This window comes from Candoia aspera, chromosome 1, assembly GCF_035149785.1.
Source record: "Candoia aspera isolate rCanAsp1 chromosome 1, rCanAsp1.hap2, whole genome shotgun sequence".
In the NCBI taxonomy this organism is placed as follows: domain Eukaryota; kingdom Metazoa; phylum Chordata; class Lepidosauria; order Squamata; family Boidae; genus Candoia; species Candoia aspera.
In genome coordinates, this window is record NC_086153.1 from 193,636,801 (window position 1) to 193,655,083 (window position 18,283).

At 39.8% G+C, this 18,283-nt stretch overlaps 1 protein-coding gene across 1 annotated transcript in view; it reads right to left on the bottom strand.

Moving 5' to 3' along the window:
• Nucleotides 1-18,283, bottom strand: part of MYO3B (myosin IIIB) — a 241,767-nt gene that overhangs the window by 123,060 nt on the left and 100,424 nt on the right. The window contains exons 12-19 of the mRNA XM_063305914.1: nucleotides 11,356-11,439; nucleotides 10,393-10,595; nucleotides 8,135-8,233; nucleotides 6,895-7,009; nucleotides 5,736-5,862; nucleotides 5,329-5,539; nucleotides 3,751-3,898; nucleotides 3,020-3,173 (exon numbers count right to left, since the gene is read on the bottom strand). Of these exons, the coding sequence (XP_063161984.1) occupies nucleotides 3,020-3,173; nucleotides 3,751-3,898; nucleotides 5,329-5,539; nucleotides 5,736-5,862; nucleotides 6,895-7,009; nucleotides 8,135-8,233; nucleotides 10,393-10,595; nucleotides 11,356-11,439 (1,141 nt within the window). The remainder of the gene's footprint in view (nucleotides 1-3,019; nucleotides 3,174-3,750; nucleotides 3,899-5,328; nucleotides 5,540-5,735; nucleotides 5,863-6,894; nucleotides 7,010-8,134; nucleotides 8,234-10,392; nucleotides 10,596-11,355; nucleotides 11,440-18,283) is intronic.

Genomic DNA, 18,283 nt, shown 5'->3' on the forward strand with positions numbered 1-18,283 from the left:
AATGCCTGGCACATACTATGCATTCAGGAATTATGGGAGCTCTTTGCCTATGCTGGTATACCAATCTTCTGGAAGACCATTGACTGGTTATGAAATATGTGTTCAGTGATCTTTTAAAAGAAGGTTGTTGGTCAGTTTAAACTGAGAAAATGATGTATTGCTTGTCCTGTCCCAAAAAAATGTATTAAAGGTTTTCTGAGCTGAAGATGATAAACCTATCTACCAGGCTTCTGGAATGCTGTACTCTACTGTAGATCTGTTTCCAAAAGTAGCCCACTTAACAGATTAGTGGGATAGAGGGTGGGCTGAGATGCAGCTGTAGAAGCCTTTTCACACTCTGTACTCTCATCCATACCACCAACCAATCAACTGGCTATTTTGGGAAATGGATCTATTGGTTTTCCAGAAGACACATAGACCCATGTTAAAAAATGGCCAAAGCATCTCTGCATTGGAATCTGTCACCCAGGAAACTTGAAAGGCAATTAAAGCCACCAATCTAGGCATTTGTCCATGCCCAACCCGCTACATTTTAAGGGACACAGTTGGTGGTAGTTTTTCCCACCAGCTGTTGACATGAGTGAGAAGGGAAATAAGGCCAAAATAATTGACTAATTACTGCCCTTAAATTGTCCTGCATTAAAGATGTAAGGATTTAGGCAGATTAGAACTCAGCCATCAGGACAGTGCAAATTATGCTAGCATATTTTTCTGCCAACTCAGAGACTGGGGCAACAACATTAATGGGGAAGAGCCCTAAGAAATGGTCTTGACATTTACCACATGCTTCTCAGACTTTAAAATGAATAGGACTAGTCCCCCTGAAAATGCCCATCTCGCATTAGTAATTGCAGCTAGTTCTCACTTCTTTATTTTGAAAACATCATTTTAATTTTAGTAGTTTTACTATTCTTTTAATGGTGCAGCTTTTGTAATAAATGATCTATACATAGTATAAGGTGAAGCAGGGAACAGTTGGTAATGTTGAAGCTGTGATAATTTAGGATATGTATGGAATTATCTACTCACTTAAGGCAGAAAGAAGAAAGAGAACACAAACTTGCTTTCTGGGACCCATAAGTAACAAACGAGGCACTTTTTCAAGGCCAACTTGTAAGCCTATTGTAAAATTCATGAGATTTTATTACATTTTTCTAATCTGAAGCACAATTTCAACATTCACAATGTCACTTTAAGCTTTACTAGATATACAGAGAATATATCTTATGTTGATATACAATCAACATAAAATACAGGTAGTCCTCGCTCAATAACCATTAGTTTAGTATGGTTCAGACTTACAACGGTGCTGAAAAAACTGACTTATGGGCGGTTCTCATACTTACAACCGTCGCAGTGTCCCCGTGGTCACGTGATCACAATTTGGGTGCTTGGCAACCAGTTCACATTTCTGACCATTGCAGCATCCTGTGGTCACGTGATCACCATTTTTTACCTTCCCGGCTGGCTTCTGGCAAGCAAAATCAATGGGGAACTGCATGATTCGCTTAATAACCATGTGGTTCACTTAACATCTGCAGTGATTTGCTTAATGACTGCTGCAAAGAAGGTTGTAAAATCAGGTCAGAATCACTTAATGACCATTTTGCTTAGCAACTAAAATTCTGCTGTCAACTGTGGTTGTTAAGTGAGGACTAGCTGTAATAACAAAACTCTGTAAGGTAGGTTAATACTATCTCCATAGTATTGATGATGGTAAGAGACTCAGAAAAAAGCAGATTTATCTTCCCTAATACCACTTAATACATTCCTGAAGTGACATTTTACTTAGAAATTTCCTAGTCTTTAGTGTATTCTCTTAATCATTAGGCCACAACAGTTCCATAAGGATCTTAAAACAGTTTGTGGATAGAGGAAAAACTCAGAACACTAAGAAAAACCTCTAATATTTTATGCTTATATCTGCTTTACTAAATGTTTGCTATGTTTGGTAACTTTATTATTTTTTCTGCAGTTGATTTATTACAATTGTTTCATTTTAGATATGCAACAGAGTTAGCTGACTTACTGGCATATGGAGATTAAAGCAAAAGATCTCAGCGTAGCCAATAACAGAAAAATAGAATGTGGCACTTTTTTTGTTATCACCACTGAAACAGAAGTCTGTTTAAGCAGAAATTTGGAACTCTACCTCCAATATTAGCAGATGTCTAGAGTAGGTTGTGCAAATTCCTAGTGTTTGATCAGCTGGCACAAAATGGGCAACAAGCAGTTTCTGACTCTCAGATGGGGGGCAGGCAGTTAACCAACAGAGTAAATGAAGAGACAAAGCCCATTTGTGATACTTTCCTGATTCCATTACTGAATGACACAGCTGACTTTGAATTACCCAGTCTTTGCATTCAGAAATAGTTGGAAAACTGTCCATATATCCCTATACGATACCCCTAGAAAAATACTAATTTTCTAATATGTTTCTCAACAGGATAAATACCAATTGGCTTCATGAGAAAAGTCTTTTACAAGACACATCAGTCTAAATATTGGTTACAAAAATGGTTCTAACCTGCTTCCTTCACTTATTTCTCACACAGCTGGACAGGTAAATCTAACAGCTTAGATCCAAGATAGTGCTGCAGAAGCATAGTATACTTCTAATGTGGGTAGGGCTTTTCCCCAGTTTTTAAGCAACTACCTCTTCCTGCTGCAGTTTGCTATGCATCCAGCTTCACAAAGGCTCTGCTGTAAGTCTCAATTCTCCATATATGTAACTTCTTATTCCAGAATTGCTTGATCAGCAGAAAGCTCTCAAATGTGATTTGCATTCACAAATCAGCTCAACGGATATGCATTCACTTGCTTCCATTAATAATAACAGTTTATTATATGGAGAAGATATCTGTCTATAATTACAAAAATATTCAACAATTTAATCAGTTGACTCCAAGGATTTAGTGCAGTCATCTTGGATTTAAACTTTATAAAGATATTAATTGCTCTTTTGCTTTTTTATTCTGTGTATATATGTAACAATTTGGGATTTCTGGACAGGTCATACCAACTAAAGTTAGGTCTGTTGCTTGGGGAAATCGGCTTTCTTCATCCAGTAGAGAAAGTAGCCCCATTGGTTTCTGAAGGAACATATCTAAGAGTGGTCTGTTGTCTTCATAATCAACTAAGACAGCATCAATTCCTTCATTCTGATATTCCATCTAAAATATTACAAAAGTTAGTAAGTCATAAATATCACTATGTGAATATTCTATCTCAGCAATCTGGCCTTTCTTACCCATCTAGTTGCAAAGTTGAGAACAGACTAAGGCAGGCAACAAACCTTATTCAAAACATGTTGATGCTTAGTGATTTTTTTTTTAAATCACAATTTGGAAAACAGCTTCTCTTATATTTGTTCCTGGTTTTCATATAACTAAAATTCATATAATGCTTATAGTTCTACTGCTTTGTTGAAAAAACAGTCTCTGTAATAGGTAATAACATACAATGGCACACAAAAGCAATGTATTACAAATGTAACAAAGTTACAGAATCTTTATGTAACAAAGATATTAAATTGTAATTCTATGTACAGTACAGTGTTGATAGAAGCTGCGTATGTATCCTCTAAATTCATATGGTGAAGGCTATTTCCCTTTCTGGGAAAACATTTATTTTCAAAGGGGACAGATGAAGTCATAAACTTCATAGCAAAAGTCATCTCCTTTGGTTCACCAGTCTTACAAGTCCCAAGTCTAGCCTACAGATTTTGCTACAGAGTCAATCAAAGCTTACCTGCTCAAGTGCAAATATATGCTGATTGAAGTAAAATTGGATCTGTTCATTTGCAATATTGATGCACAGCTGTTCAAATGAGTTCCTTGTGAAGTTCTCAAATCCAAAAATATCCAATATCCCAACATTCATTCCACTTTCAGCATTGCTGTTTGAAAATGAACCAATAAATTTAAAATCCAATGTAATACTATAACATGTTCCTTATTCTGCACCAGGCCTATTGTATGGCCTATGAGCAAAGCTTTTGAATCTGCACTTATTTTTAATTGTTTTTTGTTACTCCTGTGAAGTGCAATACTAAATAGAATAAGTATTTCCTTCAGTGACAAGATTTAGCACTGAAAATACGAGTGCCTTAAGGAAAAAAGAGTTCATTTCCACACTAGTGATTTATGGCATCTTCTAGATCATCCAACCATCATTGTGCCAAAGTAACAGTAATGTGGACAGGCTATGAAGATGTTACAAATCACTAGTGTTGAAATAATCAGATGCACAAATATACAGTCCTAAGTAAATCATCATTTACCAATACAGATAAAAAACTACAGTGGATGTTTCCCTATGGCATTTTTATTATTATTATTATATATTATTATATATTATTATATGTATTATATTATATTATTTATTCTTAACTATGGCATTTCTTATTAGAAATTGCATTGTAAAACATTTTTAAATTGAATCTACAAAGCAGCTAATAGACACTAGCAACCTGTGCCCCCTAGATATAACGGATTACCATTCCAGAATGTCTTATATTTGGTCATGTTAGCTGGAGCTGATGGGAACTGAAATTCACAAATCTGGAAGTTATCAGGTTGCTTATCCCTTGGAGCAGTCCTTAGCAGCGAAGTTCATCTACCATCCCCAAGGTCATGTTGGTTCATGCCAGCCAAGACAAATGCATCATTATTAGCTTCCCTTCCACTGGAATTAATGGGTGGGAAAATCATGCTGTTAACGCCAAGCTGGCATGGAAAAGGGAACCAATCCTGGTACTTTTCAAGGGAACTAAAAGGTGCTGGATTCAGTGGTTGCTTCTGACCTGCACTTGCAGAGTAATTAAGGGCTGATGGGCCAATATGCCCAGTCGTCCACTGGCAAAGCTTCTTTCTCTGGCTGAGCGGCTTATCCAACTCAACCAGACTTTTCGTCTCAGAATTACCAGACTTTTGAATGAAGGATACATTGGTATTGATGTATTAGGCATAGTTAAGCACAAGAGGATAATGACTAGAACTGAATCCAAAGGTTTACTTTATACTGAAGATAATAAAATGAAAAACAGGAGGAAGAAAAAAGATAATGTAATGAAAACATTTCCTAGTATATTTCCAAGGAGCTGACGTGATTTTAACCCACATGAATCCCATTGACCCACTTAGTTAAATCCCAGTCAAGTCTTTGGAAACACTGGAGTTAATGTCCCAGAAACAAAAAATGCAGAATCACAGCATGCAAGCCATTTTGAGGCATTATCTAAAATAAACCGTAAACTCCTTATATAAAATAAAAGGGAATATATAAGTATCAACAAGCAGATACGCTATTTATTTATTGTTAACTTGCCATATATTTTTATCAGGCTGCAGCAGGGTATTAATCCGATTCACAATCCAGCTGAAGAGTCGGCCATAAAGAGCCTTTGACATGGCATCTCGCACATCAGCTGCTTTGTCCACAGTATTTGTTCGGATAATGGTCTCACCTCGTGTGACAACACAGTGTGAGGTAAGAGCTTCCTGAAGTTCTTCTGAGCCAATACTCAGTAGTGCAGCAGCTGAAAGACAGGGATGTTCTAAGATGGGAGCCAAAGTGCTAGCCATCTGGTATGAAATTAGATTTCCTTATGCATATTCTGCATTAGGACATTTCAGAGATTTTATTTTTATTTATTTTACTTTATTTGTTTATCAATTTTTTATCACTGCCCATCTCCCCCCGATAAGGAGGGACTCCTTTTAGCAAATATTTACCATTATCTAAAGCTTCCATATTGGGCACTTCACTTTTATCAGTTTGGTGTTGTGAAGAAATGGCAGCAAATTCAATATTTCCTGTATTTAAGATCCCAGCCAAAATTTGATACACTGAATGCACTTCCTGAAAATGATAGGAAGGTCAGAACTGTAAACATCAGCAGGTTTCCAACCCAACACTTTGGAGTACACATACATTCTGAGGACAGATTATATGCACATAATTCCATAATCCAGATGCATCAAGCCATACTGTCCTTCTCAGCTTATAATGTACAGTACATTGCAAAAGCTGGGAGGTGCTGACCTAATGCAATCACACTGCCCAGTCCTATGGGCTTCATGTCATTCATCTTTGTCTTCGACGCGCACTTCTATCATCCTATTTCCATTCCTAGCTTAGACTGAGAGCTGCTCCAACAGCCAGTTTATATTGCTTGATTGCTTGATTCATTCATTCATTCTGAGCAGTGCCAGAATATTTATTTTAACTCCTTATATACCAGTTTTTATATACCAATTTAACTCTTTATATACCAGGTGGAATAGCACCATGCAAGGCAGATCCTAGAAATGTCCTGCTGCAATGTGACCAACAAAGGCAGAGTTCAAAGAGATTCTGGTGCATCAGAGAAGAAGCCAAGATGAGATCTGGTAGGCTTTGGGGAAGGACTGGTGGAATCAGGAATTGATCAGTTTCTCAAACTTAATTCCTGAATACAGTTGGCTGATAAAATGCCTAACATTCAGCTAAATTATTGAGAAAACCTAACTTTTATTATTGTTATTGTTGTTAGCTTCAGAGCTAATTGTCAGCTATTGGCCCTTCTTCCTCTAGTCTAGCACTGATTCAAGTTCAGTGATTCTAACTCCAGGGAGCTACTCCACTGCTGTTATTTATCATAGTTCTACTCTCACTTGGTAAGAGTGAGGGTAGGAAAACTCTCTTCCCAATCAAACAGAGAACCTCAAAAGTACTGCATAGGCCATACATAGATTTGACCAGACCTGATCTGGCAGCCACCATTGTACAGATTCATATTCACTTAGTAATACTATATTGAATAAGCCTGCATTAAATTGCCCACTGAAAAATATACATTTTTAAAGCAAGGCCAACGTCACTCTGGCATCTATGTAAAAAGTCATCACTTACCTCTTTAGTGAATCCTATGATCCGAAAGCAATGCTGGATTGCTTCAAACTGAATTCCATAGGATTCTTTATTAATAATATCATGCATCACTTTTCCTGTGTCATTATCAATGTACCTGCGTAAAATAGATAACCGAGATACATAGTTTCTGGAAAGTAAAGTAATAAAGCTGCTGCCTGAAAGTCAAATCCATGATTCAGATCCCTTTTGATAAGCCTATACATAATTCTGAGACTGAGCCAAAAGTTCAGATTACACCCTTGTTAAAGTTTTATTTCAACTAAGTCAGTGAGCCATATCTTATGCTAGCATAGCTATCAGTTCAACCCAGATTGCAGTCTCTTTCCAAATAAAAGCTGTTTCCTAGATATTGTCATATTCTTGCATAATCAGCAAATGTAATCTTTGGGCCAATTGCCTACACTCAGCTCCGTCTACCTGACCGGGTTGTTGTGGGGAGAAAATGGGAAGAGAGACTACTAGGTATGCTGCCTTGAGCTCCTGAATGAAAGGTAGGATAGAAGTCTAATGAGCAAACAGATATTAGAAGGACAAGCCCTTGCAAGGAATTGAAACTATACTATTTGCAAAGGATACAAAGACACATTTAACCTCCCCTTCTTACCTCCTTTTTCCCATTACTATCCGTCATGACTGGCATATTAGTAAGTAAATAAGTTTATTGCTGTAACCACAGGTCACAACATATGGTGACCAGCATATTATTGGCTAGCCTTTTATTTGATGCTATTATTTTCAAAATGAGAACTCCAAAAAATACAGTTAAATAAGTTTTGGGTCAGTCTCAAAGTTGGGAGGGAGCGAGGCAAGTTCCCTGAGAGATCAGAAACTAGAATACCCAGAGGCAAAATCTGGACTTAATATTGCTAATTACCCAAATAGTAATGCACCAATTTAAAACAATTCATTTGGTTTTGTTTGCCTAAAATGCTAATACATACCATTAACTTTATAATCATCCATTTTGGAAAACAGATTAAAGTTAAGAGTGTGGCAAAACTATAATTAGATGGACTTTTTTATTTTTGATTAATTTAATTAAACCATTCATAAATAGTAGGATTTCTTCTTGCTCATACAGCTGTATACATGAGAGGACTACAGTGTATCCTTAAGACATGGGGAATGATAAAGGCAGATTTTAAAACATCTCACCAAAACAACTTCCTAATCAATACTTAGTTATAACTAGCAATAAGCACAAGTTAGCAAAAATTACCTGGGAGGCTTTTTCTCAGGGAGCTTATATTCAGAAAGTTTCTTTTGGTGATAAAGACCAGCATAAATGTAGTAAAATATATGAAAATTTTTCTCTCCTCTGTTAGAAAAAAAGAATTACTATAGAACATAGAAATAAGATGTATCTTTAATTGAGAATTTCAAATAGTATATAGAACAGATTCAGGAAGCAGTACTTCCTCCAAACCACCTAGCAGTGTTTCTATTTGAATACCTAAAGGAATCCAGATGTGCAGACTACAAAACCCATCAGCCCCAGGCTCCCTGTTCTATAATTGAGGATGCTGGGAGTTAAAGTCCAGAATAGATGGAGGACACCAGGAGAGAGAAGGCTCTGAAATGATGCTTCTAAGAAACCAAGTCTACCACGTTTTGCCTTTCCCTCAATCAACAACCAACTGACATCCTTCTGAACTGTGGTGGGAGGGCCTTAAATTTTTTTAACATCAAAAATTGAATCCTGAGTTTTCTTATTTTCCATTATTCCTAACTGCTGGCCATGCTGTCTGGGAATGAAGGGTTCTGTAGTCCAACACACCAGGTTAATAAAGGCTGTGTACATAATTCTGAGTCCTACAGGGGGACGCTGAAGTACATTGAACCCTGGATTCAAAAGACAGAGAACAAGGACAGGGTTCCCAAGTGCTTGCTGTGTTGCTGCAAATGCTGTGTTGGACTTGAGGGCTTATAGAACCCTCAAGTGCACAGCAGTGTTCAACAGCAACAGAACCCAGTACTTTTCAGCTTAACTTACATTCTAGTTTATCTTCACATTGTACACATCTTTCACTGCTCAGCTTAACCATTTTCACATAGCAGGAAAGATGGGACACAGAAAAATAGTTTTCAGGTTATTTGCCTTACTGTCATGAGTGCCGTTGAGCTGAAGTCATCAGCGCAATGGCACACATGACAATAGCAAGTAAACAGGAGAAGGGGCTCAAGATAAGTAGCCATCAACTCACAACGACTAACGGCCAACAAACAATAACTAAACGGATCACGGAGCACACCCGAGCCATCAGCGCCAATACAACGGGGATCGCCCAGCTGACAGCAATCACCGGATGAATAGAAAACCCGATGATGGGCGATCCCGGAACCCCTCACCCACCGGCAGGGCAACGTATTGGACAAAGGGGGGTGACGTGACCGCGAGTGAGGGGGCGCTGACCGGTGTGGGGTATTTAAACCCCGCACCGGCGCGCTCCTGTCACTCTCAGCTTTTTTCTTCCGACGCTGTAACTGCGCTGTGAATAAACCAGAGCCTGATCCATCGAACCAGTGTCTGAGTATTATTCAGAGGCAGGCAGCGCATGACATAAAGCTGAGAGTCATAAACTCAGCCTCGCCGAGCCCCACCGGACGACAACGAGCCGCGGGAGGAGTAGACGGCGAGAAGAAGGCCCTACTTGGGCCTTACTGCCAGATATCTCTGATCTTTGTCCTTTCCCTGGAGGCCAGGCTAGTGCCAAACTTATCTATCATTCAGTGCCAGGTAAAGACTTGGCCTCCTACTCTCACAACTGGAACTTAACATTCAAAGCCTGACCATGACTTTTGTCCATTAAGCACGTTTCTATCAGTGCTCTTACCATTATTATGTGTGAATTAAATCAAATTGTTTATTTCATTTTTCAGTTTTCCCCTTGTTAATTTGATAGATAACTCACCATGAAATTCCCTAATAGCAGCTAGAGTATAAATATGCTCAATAAAAATAAAATTAAATACTTTCAATGAAAGAATATTTACTTTGCACCCATCCTTCTTCGGTAAAAAATGCAAAAAAGTAAAAAATACTGACAACTGGATGTATATAGCTCTATAGGCTTACTCCATATACAAATTAGGGCTGTTCAAATCATTTGGAAGGGTGTTTCATGAAGTGACGGCATCATATATTTGAATCTGCTGTTCCAAGGGTCAAGATGACTGCGTCCCTTGGACAGCTCCTTCAGAGCCCTCCCCAGATTACTTGGGCATACATGTATGTGCACAGAAGTCACCTGTAGGCTGTAGAAAATGCACCTCAGCGCTTCGAGTAGGAGTTTCGAGATGTACTCTATGCTTGCTTTGTAAAATGCCTCTCCAAATAATCTGTACAGGCTAGGTATTAATGCACCAAAGTCAAACTCTTACTTAGAAGTCTCCAACATTTTCCAGCTGAAGGTAACATTGCTAATAGCCTTATAATAAAAGCAATATTTTAAGCAAAACAGTCCAAAATATACCTACAAAGCTTGCTTTATAACTCTGGACTTTTCTAGCAGATATTCTGAGATTTTTGCTCCCATTACAGCTCCCGTTGGTGTGAACATCATTTCCAAGTATTTCCCAAAACGGCTAGAATTATCATTGATAGCAGTGCATGCATTCCCGAATGCTTCGACCAAAGGGTTCACTTGGAGGATCTTCTCCCGCAAAGCACGATTGTTTGCCTTCACAGACAGAAAAGGTCACAAGGAATTTCCCCTGTCAACTATATGGCCCTCATACTTCATTTAAAACATTCCTATCCTCATTCTGTTCTTAAAGCAAATACATCAGCAAGCAGCAGTTGAAAACCAGACACAATCGGGAACAAGCTAACAAGAAACAGGAAAAAAATAGCATTAAATATCTATCTATTAATACTTCATACAAATCTGTTTAAAGAGAACCTTTCCTAATTTCTCTGGGATAAAATCCATGGAAAATACAAATTTAAACAGTTGTTTTATTATACATACAACCTACCAAATAAGTAAATATCCTGCCTTTTTTCAATTTCTGTTCTAAAATTATATATGTATTATTACACTTTAACAAAGAATGTGAAACCTATTGTAACACTAAACTGAAGTTAACTAAAAATGGAAGCAGAAGTTTGTAATCACCTTGTCACAAACTACACTGGAAAAGACAGGGGAAGAAAAAATCTGAAACATAGACATGAACCCAAAGATCTGCACATGCTCATCCTTGCCAAATCAGCAGGTGGGCAACCTGTGGCCACCATACTGTACAATTCTACATTACCACTCTCAGCATCCTTCAGTTTGGCCATCTTGCCTCTGGTGGCTGGGAATTGAAACCCAATATAATCAGTTGAGACAGAGGCTGCTCACCCCTGCACTAAATCTGAGTTTAAGATTGCATGCAAATGTAGCCAGTACTTCACAGTATTATAATTTGAGTTATGTGACAGTCCGTAAATACCTTTCCCAGGAAGGTCAAATGCTGCACAATGAGATGGGCACTTTCAGTCTTCCCAGCACCACTTTCTCCACTGATGATTATGCACTGACGAACAAAATAGAAGTGAAGATGCATAGTCTGCAACTCAAGGAATATGCTTTCATCCCTATTCACATGCACTTTAATATACCATTAAACATTTAACTATCTTCAGTTATACTTTCTTTGAAGAGTTGAACAACCATGCACAGCATAAAACGGAAACTTCCAAAATTGCCCAGTTGAAAGTATTATAATATATGTGTGAATGCATGTGTTTGAATTAGATCTAGACTGCTGATAATGGAGAATGCAGAGAGAACTGGCTAAAACTTCTATCTCTGCCCAATTCCTTCAGTGAGATCCTCTACTGGATCTCTGTCCCTTCTGCATTTATGCATTTATATTAGTGACAGTAGACTCTGCGATTAAATAATGAATGACCCTGTACAGTAGTGACAAGTAGGAAAATAAACTATTTTTGCCAGTAAAATTTAGAGGGTTTTTTTTTTAGTGATGTCCACTAAAACCTTCAGCATCAGGATCTGGCTGCTCCAGATGAAGAAATGGCATGCAGAATTAGGGAGGTGAATCAAACAAGCATAATAATCTGGGATTGTTTCAAACAATGCTACTGGGTGATAACTTCACAACAGTGACTATGCTCATGGAACTGACAATATTAGGATGTAACCTCTCTGGCTATCTTGGAAACAATTTTTGTTTACACAGGTTACTCCCTACAATTACATAGGCTTTCCCCTGTGCTGGCCAGTTTGTATCCAGGCTCTAGTGAGCTGGGTTGTAGGGAAGGTGCAAGTGCCAAATCAGACCTCACATCCAACATACAACCACCACTGTGAAAATAGTAGCCATGCTCTTGGCTGCACTCTCTCCATCTGACATACCAAATTTGCAAAAATGTGACATTTTACCCCTCGCAGATTGAGTCACTAGTATGGAGCAATGATAGAAAAATGAAGAACAACATAGCCTCACAACATCCAATAATTTACACTACTCTTTAATTTTGGAATATATTATTATTTTTTGTTTGTTTTAATGTGTTTTACAGGCTTTTTTTTTTAACTTAATGACCCACTAAAAAAACTGATGAAGAGTGAAACATAAATCAAATCAGTCTACAAGTCCTACCAGGTATTATGGTAGAGGAAGCAAGCCAAATGCATGATTAATGTTTTTGGCAGCGGCTGCCCATTTAGTTGAACTCTACCTTGGTTGTCCTGGAGCATCCTAGAAGAACAACTATTCATAGGACTTATTGGTTGTTCTACTTTTAAGGGGAAAAAAGGAGAAAAAGGTCCTCCTAACAGTCACCAGGCATAACCTCCTTTTCTCTTTGTTCCCAATAGTGATATACCTGTATTTATTTTCTAGAGTTTCTTTAGAAATTATAGCATATCTACAGTAAAAAACACACAATTAGAGTTACTGCAGACACCCTACAGAACAGCGTCCCCAACTAAATGTATTGCCTTTTGTTTTAGTCAATGGTAATCTCTGCCTGCCATATCTCATACAAAAAAGTAGGGGAAGATTGCAATCTTTGTGCCATAAAGATTCCCAATTCTGCAATGCTGTATTCCATTTTCTTTAAAATCATTGCCATATAACTGAATTCCTGTCTTCATTATATTTACATTAGAAATATCCCAATTTCGTGTTACTATGAAAATAAAGTACAGCAATAGTTGAATTAATCGTTCTCGTTTTCTGACTTAGAGTCACAAAGCCTGATGATTACTGATCTGATCTAAACACGGGCAGAGGTGGTTTCCTTGGGTGCCTGGCCTTCTACCTTAATGCTTCACTCAAAGCCTAGATCTGGACTTGGCTCCTTTGCCCTGACTGAATCTCCTGCAAATGTGTCCCCCAGTTCCAAGGTAGGGTCTGGGTGATCCCCTGCTACCTGGGTTAGGAAGTCCAGTTTGACTAACTCCTGATCCTTCTTCTCGGTAGGAGGGTTTCCTATATGTATTTTTTTAAAATTTATTTATTTATTATTCAAATTTTGCTACTGCCCATCTCCCCCAAAAGAGGGACTCTGGGTGGTTTACAATAAAATTAAATGTATAGTAATACACAATTAAAATCCTATAAGAATAAAACAATTTACAAATATAAAATACAATATACATAAATGTAAAATCCAAGAGGCTAGAAAATTCTAATCTGGTGGGAGGGTCTCTAAGGCGCGAGCCACCCGCACGAATGGCTACCCACCTTCCCGCCCCACACAAGGCGGCAGAACCAAGTCCTGAAGGTCAGGAGTGAAGGGGCCTGCCTCATCTCTGGGGACAAGATGTTCCAGAGGGCGGGGGCCAGTGCAGAGAAGGCCCGCTTCCTTGGCCCCACCAGACAAACGTCTCTTACGGACGGGGTCCGTAACATGCCCTGTCTGCATGATCAGGTGGGGCGGGTTGATGTTGTGGGGATGAGACGGTCCCTCAGGTAAACCTTTGCTCAATCTTCCCTGAATAGCAGTGCATAAGAATGATTCCTCTTCACAGCAATTCCCACTCCCTTTTCCAGCCTTTCCACTGACAAAGTAGTGGAAACTACTAAGGTAGTTTCTGCTTTGCCTTTGGCAAAGACGCATCTGCATTCATGTTGCCTGTGCCTGTTGGTCTCTGACAAGCGAGGTATGTGTAACAGAGATTGTAACTCCGGTATCACTCCAGGCCACTTCTGGGTGTACATCTGCTCGCTTTAGAGGTTATTCAGCATGTACCAAAAATGCAGGCATCAGAGACAATAAAAAATAAAGTGCAACACAAGTAAACAAATTAAAGCTCGAATGCTAATGCAAGCATTAGGTTAACTTTCCCCATTGTTCTAGAGCATAGACCAGACTTGGAACAAATGCTACCACTGTGTTAATTTACCACTTGGAAATACTTCATCCTGCAAACTCCAGTTTACATCTGAAGGTGGAAGAAAAGCTTAGCTCTCTCTAAAGCAATATTGCTGCCGCCTCCCCCACCCCACCCCACCCCCGCATTCTCCCTTTCTCCTTCCTCCTTTAACACCCAGTTAGTTTGGCCCTGTCACTATCCTGGTTGCTCATATCCAGGCACTTTCCACTTTTGTCAATGTCCTCCCAAAATATAGTGCTGAGAACTGGACACCTCTCTCCAGATAAGGTCTGGCTAGTGTTGAGATTCCATTCCATGATTCAGAAATTATCCTCCTCCTGTTAATGCAGCCTCAGACTGTATTACTTTTTCAGTCTTCATCATGCCACTGGCTCACATTCAGCTTGAGATTACTAAGGTTGTCTAGATGGTTCTCACATATATCACTACCACAAGATATCTATTCCATCTACAATAAGTGTCTCAGATTTTTTTTAAATGCAGGACTATACAGTATTCTATCTTCAGCAAAGGATCGTTACCTTGTTGTGGTGCTGGAGCTTGAGCACCTCAATGATGCCATGAGCTAAACCGTGAAGGGCCACCCAAGACGGGAAGGTCATGACAGAGAGGTCAGACTAAATGCGATCCCTGGGGAAGGTAATGGCAACCCACCCCAGTATTCTTGCCATGAAAACTAAATGGATCAGTACAACCAGAGATATGTCGGTATACCATCGGAAGATGAGACCCCCAGGTCGGAAGATGGTCAAAATGCTACTGGGGAGGAACAGAGGATGAGCTCAACTAGCCCCAGACGTGATGACGCAGCTAGCTCAAAGCCGAAAGGACGGCTAGCGGCCGACGGTGCTGGTGGTGAACGGCAAATCCGATGTTCTAAGGATCAACACACCATTGGAACCTGGAATGTAAGATCTATGAGCCAGGGCAAATTGGATGTGGTTATTGGGGAGATGTCAAGATTAAAGATAGACATTCTGGGCGTCAGTGAACTGAATGGACTGGAATGGGCCACTTCACATCAAATGACCACCAGATCTACTACTGTGGACAAGAGGACCACAGAAGAAATGGAGTAGCTTTCATAATTAATAGTAAAGTGGCTAAAGCAGTGCTTGGATACAACCCAAAAAACGACAGAATGATCTCAATTCGAATTCAGGGCAAGCCATCTAACATCACAGTGATCCAAATATACGCCCCAACCACAAATGCTGAAGAAGCTGAAGTAGAGCAGTTCTATGAGGATCTGCAGCACCTACTGGACAACACGCCTAAAAGAGATGTTATTTTCATCACAGGAGACTGGAATGCTAAGGTGGGCAGTCAAATGACACCTCGAATTACAGGTAAGTATGGCCTGGGAGAACAAAATGAAGCATAGATAGAATTTTGCCAAGACAATTCACTCTGCATAACAAACACTCTCTTCCAACAACCTAAGAGACGGCTTTATACATGGACTTCACCAGATGGACAACACCGAAATCAGATTGACTACATCCTTTGCAGCCAAAGGTGGCGGACATCTATACAGTCGGTAAAAACAAGACCTGGAGCTGACTGTAGTTCAGATCACGAACTTCTTCTTGCACAATTTAGGATCAGACTAAAGAGATTAGGGAAGACCCACAGATCAGCTAGATATGAGCTCACTAATATTCCTAAGGAATATGCAGTGGAGGTGAAGAATAGATTTAAGGGACTGGACTTAGAAGATAGGGTCCCGGAAGAACTCTGGACAGAAGTTGGCAGCATTGTTCAGGAGGCGGCAACAAAATACATCCCAAAGAAAGAGAAAACCAAGAAGGCAAAATGGCTGTCTGCTGAGACACTAGAAGTAGCCCAAGAAAGAAGGAAAGCAAAAGGCAACAGTGATAGGGGGAGATATGCCCAATTAAATGCAAAATTCCAGAGGTTAGCCAGAAGAGATAAGGAATTATTTTTAAACAAGCAATGCATGGAAGTGGAAGAAGACAATAGAATAGGAAGGACAAGAGACCTCTTCCAGAAAATTAGAAACATTGGAGGTAAATTCCAGGCAAAAATGGGTATGATCAAAAACAAAGATGGCAAGGACCTAACAGAAGAAGAAGAGATCAAGAAAAGGTGGCAAGAATATACAGAAGACCTGTATAGGAAGGATAACAATATCGGGGATAGCTTTGACGGTGTGGTCAGTGAGCTAGAGCCAGACATCCTGAAGAGTGAGGTTGAGTGGGCCTTAAGAAGCATTGCTAATAACAAGGCAGCAGGAGACAACGGCATCCCAGCTGAACTGTTCAAAATCTTGCAAGATGATGCTGTCAAGGTAATGCATGCTATATGCCAGCAAATTTGGAAAACACAAGAATGGCCATCAGATTGGAAAAAATCAACTTATATCCCCATACCAAAAAAGGGAAACACTAAAGAATGTTCAAACTATCGAACAGTGGCACTCATTTCACATGCCAGTAAGGTAATGCTCAAGATCCTGCAAGGTAGACTTCAGCACTTCATGGAGCGAGAATTGCCAGATGTACAAGCTGGGTTTAGAAAAGGCAGAGGAACTAGAGACCAAATTGCCAATATCTGCTGGATCATGGAAAAAGCCAGGGAGTTTCAGAAAAACATCTATTTCTGTTTTATTGACTATTCTAAAGCCTTTGACTGTGTGGACCATAACAAATTGTGGCAAGTTCTTAGTGGTATGGGGATACCAAGTCATCTTGTATGCCTCCTGACGAATCTGTATAACGACCAAGTAGCAACAGTAAGAACACACCACGGAACAACAGACTGGTTTAAGATTGGGAAAGGAGTACGGCAGGGCTGTATACTCTCACCCTACCTATTCAACTTGTATGCAGAACACATCATGCGACAAGCTGGGCTTGAGGAATCCAAGGCTGGAGTTAAAATCTCTGGAAGAAACATTAACAATCTCAGATATGCAGATGATACCACTTTGATGGCTGAAAGTGAAGAGGAACTGAGGAGTCTTATGATGAAGGTGAAAGAAGAAAGTGCAAAAGCTGGTTTGCAGCTAAACCTAAAAAAAACCAAGATTATGGCAACCAGCTTGATCGATAACTGGCAAATAGAGGGAGAAAATGTAGAAGCAGTGAAAGACTTTGTATTCCTAGGTGCAAAGATTACTGCAGATGCTGACTGCAGTCAGGAAATCAGAAGACGCTTAATCCTTGGGAGAAGAGCAATGACAAATCTCAATAAAATAGTTAAGAGCAGAGACATCACACTGACAACAAAGGCCCGCATAGTTAAAGCAATGGTGTTCCCCGTAGTAACATATGGCTGTGAGAGCTGGACCATAAGGAAGGCTGAGCGAAGGAAGATCGATGCTTTTGAACTGTGGTGTTGGAGGAAAATTCTGAGAGTGTCTTGGACTGCCAGAAGATCAAACCAGTCCATCCTCCAGGAAATAAAGCCAGACTGCTCACTTGAGGGAATGATATTAAAGGCAAAACTGAAATACTTTGGCCACATAATGAGAAGACAGGACACCCTGGAGAAGATGCTGATGCTAGGGAGAGTGGAAGGCAAAAGGAAGAGGGGCCGACCAAGGGCAAGATGGATGGATGATATTCTAGAGGTGACGGACTCATCCCTGGTGGAGTTGACGACCGAGAGGAAGCTCTGGCGTGGGCTGGTCCATGAAGTCACGAAGAGTCGGAAGCGACTAAACGAATAAACAACAACACAGTATTCTATAACATTGGCTATCTATCGTTAACATTGTTAGAGGCCCTCTTTCGGACTCATCCATTTAGCTTATAAAACTGCTGAACAGCCCATGTGTCAGGGCAGCCTTGCTCCGAATAAGACACGGACTCACTTAAAGAGTTTAAGGATTTCCGGGTTTATTGAAGCAGAATGCATGCGGAGAAAAAGACGGGAATGCGGGTGTGGTATCAGGGTCTCCCATTTATACCCCGGTGGCAGACCTTGTTCTCCTCCACCCCCTATTGTCCCCCAAGCCAGGTCCAGATGGGTGATTAGCGTTGGTATGG